The sequence below is a fragment of the Enhydra lutris genome, unplaced genomic scaffold, assembly GCF_002288905.1.
Source record: "Enhydra lutris kenyoni isolate GAN:26980312 unplaced genomic scaffold, ASM228890v2 scaffoldscaffold56, whole genome shotgun sequence".
NCBI classification, from domain to species: Eukaryota; Metazoa; Chordata; class Mammalia; order Carnivora; family Mustelidae; genus Enhydra; species Enhydra lutris.
Genome location: NW_019154140.1, coordinates 13,318,549 through 13,325,620, shown reverse-complemented (window position 1 = coordinate 13,325,620; position 7,072 = coordinate 13,318,549). Strand labels below are relative to the sequence as shown.

Sequence of the window (7,072 nt, the reverse complement as noted above, 5' to 3'; positions counted from 1 at the left end):
AGTGGCTCAGTGGTTTGGGCCTCTGCCTTTAGCTCACGTCATGATCTCAGGAATCTGGGATCAAGCCCCACATCAGGCTCTCTGCTCAGCAGAGACAATACACAGATGCTGAGATGTGTAGAATTTATAACTGCTACACATTAAAATAGGCGTTGAAAATATTTATTCATGATATTTCAGTGGAGATAGTGAAACTGATTCTCTACTTGTGAAAATTCTATTCCTTTGCCTTTAGTTTTGTATGCAAATAGCAATTCTTTTTATATTTTATTCAGAGCTTTTATTGATTACCAGGCACTGACCATAAAATTATCTCATTTTTTCAAACAGGCAGACAATACAAAACCATCTGATGTCAGTGCTGTTATTATTCAGGTAAAGAAAGATTCTGAGGCAGAAAGAATTTAAATTTTCTGATGTCCACCATTTGAGTGTTTGGAGCAACACAATCTTTAGTGACTCACAGGGAAAGGGAATGAATTTCTATCTCACAAAGCACTGCACTTCATGAAATATCCTATTAGACATGTTTCTTCTCCATATCTTTTCTCAAACTCCTAGATACCGGATTGTCTCTCTCGTTCCTCCTTGATCACCCTCTCACTCTCTAACTTTCTACCCTTACTGCTTTATTCCTAGTTCCTAATAGCTGTCTAGCTTTTCTCTAGGCCTTGGAATAATCTACTTTTAATGAAGACTGATCACACCTGTTACCCTCCTATCCACAAGCTAGTAAGCATCTGCTTTTTAGTAATGTGTCAATTGCCTCCATGTATTCTGAGGTTGATGAGTGACTATGTTTTATGTCAATGAAACATCGTTCAAGCTACCAGGTTTCACTCTCCTCAGAGAGTGGAGGATGGATTTTAATTACAAATAGTGGTTTGCTGTAACATGTTCTAAATCAAAAGATAAAATCTATTAAATCAAATTGTTAAGGGATCCAAATCTTTTAAGACTTTCTCTAAAACCTAAACTGGCATCATATTACTGAATATTTTCAGTATGTATTACTAATAATTTTCAGTGATAAACTGTCATGCTTTATAGGGAAGCCTCTCCACAAGATGCCTGGATGACCTCCTACTTACTGACTACCATCATTTAATTGAGCTATTATTCTATAAATTGAATTTTTAATCTCAGAAGTGTATCGATTGACAGATATTGTTGGACCTGATAAGTTACTAGGTGTAACCCATATAGTTAAGAGAATCTTTTTTGTGTGTGAAAAAAAATAAGGGTTTGCATCATGGAAGTTCCTACCATCAGAAATTTCCAATGCAAACCTTAAAAAGAATTGTTCTCAATAACTTCAATACGCATCAAATAAATTGATTTTTGCATAGTTGTCAAAAGTCCTAATGTAAAATAAAAGAGGAAAATGAACACCAAATGCATTATAAAATATTCAATTAATTATTCCTTTGTCATACAAAATATTGAGTTTTGATAAAATGCACATTTTATTCGATCACTGTTTTAAAAGCTAACTCAGTCTTATGTACATTATTACATGTGTTTATGTTGGGTAAAATATTTAGTCAGAGCACTAGGGTGTTGGAAACCATTCTAAATTATTCAAATGTATTTATATATTCAAAAAATGTTTTTCAAAAACCCACTAAATGGCAGATGCCCGTTCTAAGGGAGGAGTATTAATGACTTCTGGTAAAAGTCTAACAACTGCTTCTCAGGGGGTGGAGGTGAAGGGCTGATCTGTAGAGATGATTCTAAGATGTGAAGTCTCTCACATGGCAGGTTTCAACAAACTGATGTGGGCTTTCTGAGTGCAGAATTGAGAAGACACAGCACAACCAGCTTTTGGGAAGTGTCTAGGCAGGCCCTGCACCCTGCTGCGGGGACCACAGCATTTTGTCTACAGAGGGGACAGAGATCTCTGCTCTCCTAGAGTGAGGGATGTGAGAGAAAGCAGACAATAAGCAGTGAACATGATTGATTCTCAAATTATAGGGTCTTTTATAAATTAGTAAATATTTTGTAAAGGAAGAGAAAGCTGAAAAACCTTGGAAGTGGGGGGCTACTATAATTTTATGTAGAGAAATTGGGGGAGGCCTTATTGAGGTGACATGCAGCTATCTGGGAGAGGAGTGTGTCTGGTTTAAGAACTATCTAGTGTAAATGCACTAAGGCCTTAAGAGGAAACATCATGTGATTTGCTAAGAAAGATTTATTTTTTTTCTTCCTTTCCAATATTAGTAAATGTATTGGTGCTTGTCCTGCTAGTCTCCTGGATAGAATATCCAGTATAGTACTGAATAAACACAGTGATAGTGAGCTTGTAACTGAATTTTGTTAAAATTATTTTTCTATGAACAAAGTATACCATGAAACAAATAAGGTTTTGCATCATTTGCACTTAAATGAATTGTATGTGTAAGCTATTATATCGAAAGAGCCAGAAAAGGTATGAGAAACTTATAATCTTAGGTGTTGATTATCAAGAAGAGCAGTTTAAAGTCAAGCATTTAAATACACTACTAAGGGGTGCTGGGTGGCTCAGTGGGTTAAGCCTCTGCCTTCAGCTGAGGTCTGGATTTCAGGGTCCTGGGATGGAGCCCCGCGTCGGGCTCTAGCAGGGAGCCTGTTTCCCGACCCCCTCCCTCTGCCTGCCTCTCTGCCTACTTGTTACTTCTCTCTCTGTCAAATAAATAAGTAAAATCTGTTTTTAAAAATAAATACACTATTAAGAAACAGTAAATGTGAGGCGCCTGGGTGGCTCAGTGGGTTAAAGTCTCTGCCTTTGGCTCAGGTCATGATCCCAGGGTCCTGGGATTGAGCCCCGCATCGGGCTCTCTGCTTAGCAGGGAGCCTGCTTCCTTCTCTGCCTGCCTCTCTGCCTACTTGTGATCTCTGTCTGCCAAATAAATAAATAAAATCTTTAAAAAATATATTAAAAAAAAAAGAAACAGTAAATGTACTCATATTTGGTATCTAGGAATATTTATGTCTTCAGGCTTTTTTAAAGAACTGATATGATTTATGTGTTAATTAAGGAGTTGCTAGAAATAAGGACTACTTCATGTTTTCCATAAATAAGTGTGACTTTATAATTGCATTTTAAATTGGTAAATTATATGACACAGAAAATTTTAAACTGGGTACTTGAAAAATACTTTGAGACTTCTCAAAAAAACTAAATATATCACTTTCTTAGTGATAGTTTTATACATAGTTACTAAGTATGCTATCATATGAAGAGGATGGTACATGTAATATTCCAGTAAGACTAAGTTATATTTATAGTTTTCGTATAGTAAAATAATAATAATGTTAAACATGACAATATTTTCTGAATTCCTTCAAACAATGTTTCCTGGTGAAATCATAAAACAATTTTAACTCATTTATCTTACAGTGTCTTTTTGTCTTTCTTTGATTTTCTGTTTTATTTTGAAAAAATTGGTATTTAAAAATATTTAGAAGGAAATGAGTTCAGTCTCATAGAGAGTGAAAAGACTATCTCAAAGGAAAGGAAATGCATGAGAAAGTGATTGGAATTTAAGTGGAAATATATATATATTCAAATATATGTATATATTTGATATTTAGACATATATCTACATATGTATATATGTATTTCACAGTATTTCTCAAATATCCTCAGTATACTGCTGGCAATAGAAATATAAGCAATGAAACAGAACTCTAGTGAGACTATGTGGATATTCATAGACTTTTGCAGGGCCCTGTTTCCTATTTACTTTTTCTTGACTATGTCTCTAATTTATGACAACATTTTTATTTTTTTTTATTTGCTTGAGAAAAATACAATCTTCCTTGCCCTGTCCATGAAGGCTCGCTTGACTTGCTGGTTCCTTAAGCTGTAAATAAAGGGGTTCAGCATGGGGGCTACTGAGGTGTTTAGCACAGCAACACCCTTGCTCAGAGACACTCTGTCTTTTGCTGCTGGATTAATGTACATGAAAATGCAGCTGCCATAGGAGATGGAGATGACAATCATGTGGGATGAACAGGTGGAAAAGGCCTTTGTCCTCTGACTAGCAGAAGGAAGCCTCAAAATTGTTCTGATGATATATATGTAGGACAGAATTATTAATGCCAAAGTGAACAGTAGAGTAAACACAGCACAGGAAAAACCCACTGTCTCTAGGAATTTTGTGTCTGAACAAGAAAGGTGTAGTAAGGGGAAATAATCACAGGTAAAATGGTCTATAACGTTGGACTTACAGTAATCAAGCTGTATGAACTGCATGAGTGATGGGAATATGATTAAGAATGAAGCCAACCAAGAGGCAAAGACAAGGAGTATGCAGACTCTGGGATTCATGATGGTCATGTAATGCAGAGGTTTGCAGATGGCAATATAACGGTCATAGGACATGGCAGCCAGAAGGTAAAATTCAGTGACTCCCAACAGAATGAAAAAAAACAACTGAGCCATGCAATCATTAAAGGAAATGGTTTTATCTCCTCTAATCAGGGTGCCCAGGAACTTGGGTATGCTGACAGTTGTGAATGAAACCTCTAGCAAGGAGAAATTTCTGAGGAAGAAATACATGGGAGTCTGGAGGTGGGAATCCAGCAGGGTAAGGGTGATAATGGTCAGGTTCCCAGTGATGCTGAGCATGTAGGTGATGAGCAGAAAGACAAAGATCACCCCCTGAAGCTGCGGATCATCTGACAATCCCAGGAGAATGAACTCTGTTATTTCTGTGTGGTTTTTCATTTCGTTTCTTCTTTTGTGTAGACTAGAGGAGAAAACACAAACAGAAGGATTAGAGAAAGGGAATTACATATAGGAAGCCACTGGAGTTGGTCTCTGGAAGTAAACTAATTTAATTTAATTTAATTTAATTAATTTAATGTAAGAGAACTTTAAGACAACATAATAAAAGTAGGTGACAGTTTAAAGTAAATTTTTACCATGTGTCACACTCTGTGTTTCTTTAGAATGTTTCTTCATAAAACCTTTATTTCACTGATTGGGAACTGATTCTAAAAAGATTTTTAAAAATCTTATCTGCAATACATGCCCTACATGAGAAGAACAGGAATTTTAACCCAAGTTTTTCTGAATATTTGATAACTGGAATAGAAATGCTTCCTGTTGACTCTTCAGAGTAATTCCCTGAAGGATTCCCTTCCCGTTGAGAAAATCTTTGTCCTCTTCCAACCACAAATTGTCTCATTTCCTCATTTCTGTCACCTGAATTAGGTATATTATTACTTAGTATTATTAGTATTAGTATTAGCATTATTACTTAGAAGTATAACATAGAAAAGACAGTATGTTTGGAGGGAGGTCACTCATATGGGGATGTGACCAAAATTTGAAAGTCAGTGAAGTTCAATTTTTAACATTGTGACAAAATTCCCAAGTTTTTACTCTGGTTCACATTCTTCTTTTCCAACCTCCTATGCCTTATCTGAAGCCACAGTTAATGAATTCTTTGACATGATATCCTTGGACTATAGAGAGCACAGAGTGGACAGAAGGCACGGTAGAAATTTAGCAGGTCGATTTACACATTCATGGGCTAAAGAAACAATGTATTTATATCTAAAATTATTTTATAGAACATTTTTTCCTTCAGAGTTTCTTCTATCTAAATGTTGTTGGTATTATTCTTTATATATGAATTCTGCTTTCTATCCCATATTATAATTTTATATTTTTCCTTTTATCTACATGAGTATCCAGTTATAGAAGCTTTATTATGTCAACACCTTGGAGTATAGGATAAGTCGGCACATTAAATCCCTTTATATTCTTTTCCTGAATAATAATAACTTTAATAATACAATGCATTTAAAGTGAAGTTAAATTTTTCTCAGTAAATCAAACCAGTCCATTATCATATCCCTCATTCTGTGCATTCTCACTAAATAGTAGAGTGTTCAATTCAGAGTCATTAAGGAAGTTTTGTAATAGGATATTTAGTTTAAGATGTAGAATTTTTGATTACTGGTATATAATACATCATAATACTGTGAAGTTTCTTGATCTTTTTTTCCCCTTACATGTCTGAGTTCTCTTTTCACTCACTTCACACTGTTTAGCAAAAAAATATTGCTGTTGGTTATTTAAGGCAAATTCCATTGCTACTGGGAAAGCTTGTGAAAGTCACAGGAAATGAACATTTCTTTTGCTATTTTTCAGGACTGGAGGAAGCAGGCTGAGGGCTTTTAAACAGACATCACAGTGACATATTTTGTAAACAAACATATGGCAATTAAAGTGTATGATCAATATTTCAATCATAACAGTCATTGTTCTCAATGAACAATCCTCTATCATTAACACTGTGTGTACACTCTTTGATTTGTAAGTTATTTCTGTGATGTTTTTGGTAGAGTGATGAAAAATATATCCAAGACTCTAAAACATCATTTCAAGCTTTCCTTCCTAACTACTTATCCACGTTTCTTTTACCCAGTCACATGTAACTTATGTTCCCAAGATTTGTAGTCCCATTTGCTCCTTTCTTTTCAATGAATTCTACTCTGTCATGGATATCTAATTGTTGAATGAAGTGTGTCATTCATTGAAAGTGAAAATTAACATATTGTATAAACAAGCTACTTGCTATTTTGTTAAATAAAATAACTGGAAATGATTTTTAGGACACTTCTGCCATTCCATATACATTTTGAAAAAAGAATAATAGCATTCCCCAGATTGTCCAATTTAAAAAAACAACAAATTTTTAAGCCCTACTAAAGATGAAGAGATTGTTTTCTTTATTTTTGTAATAATTAGAAGTAGTAAAAAGCACCATGATTCCACAATATAATTGGAAACTAACTTTACCATCCTGCACTCTCTTCTTAATTTAAAGAGAGAGAATTCTTTAATTCTGTATGCTAAATTCTCTCTTTGTAAGTTAAAACTCCTTAAAGAAAGATGTGAACACATATATTCAAGGAAATTTTCACCCACAGATTAATACACAATTTTCCAATTCTCTTTCTCTCTCATGTGACACTCCTTTTTTTGGTGTTAGATTTAGATGTGAGGCTAATTTGTCAAAGAAGAGAACAAAATATTGGTTTAATGTGGTATCTCAAGTAATAATTTGGTTTTATA

At 34.6% G+C, this 7,072-nt stretch overlaps 1 protein-coding gene across 1 annotated transcript; it reads right to left on the bottom strand.

The window, feature by feature from the left end:
- Positions 1-3,772: 3,772 nt before the first annotated feature.
- Positions 3,773-4,714, bottom strand: LOC111157873 (olfactory receptor 6C1-like). The gene has a single exon (XM_022519578.1). It carries the CDS (start codon positions 4,709-4,711, stop codon positions 3,773-3,775), a length of 939 nt encoding a protein of 312 aa, XP_022375286.1. The 5' UTR covers positions 4,712-4,714.
- Positions 4,715-7,072: the final 2,358 nt, after the last annotated feature.

What these genes read in the sequence shown, in the direction of transcription:
- LOC111157873 (XM_022519578.1), bottom strand. Translation starts at nt 4,711, where the DNA reads ATGAAAAACCACACAGAAATAACAGAGTTCATTCTCCTGGGATTGTCA.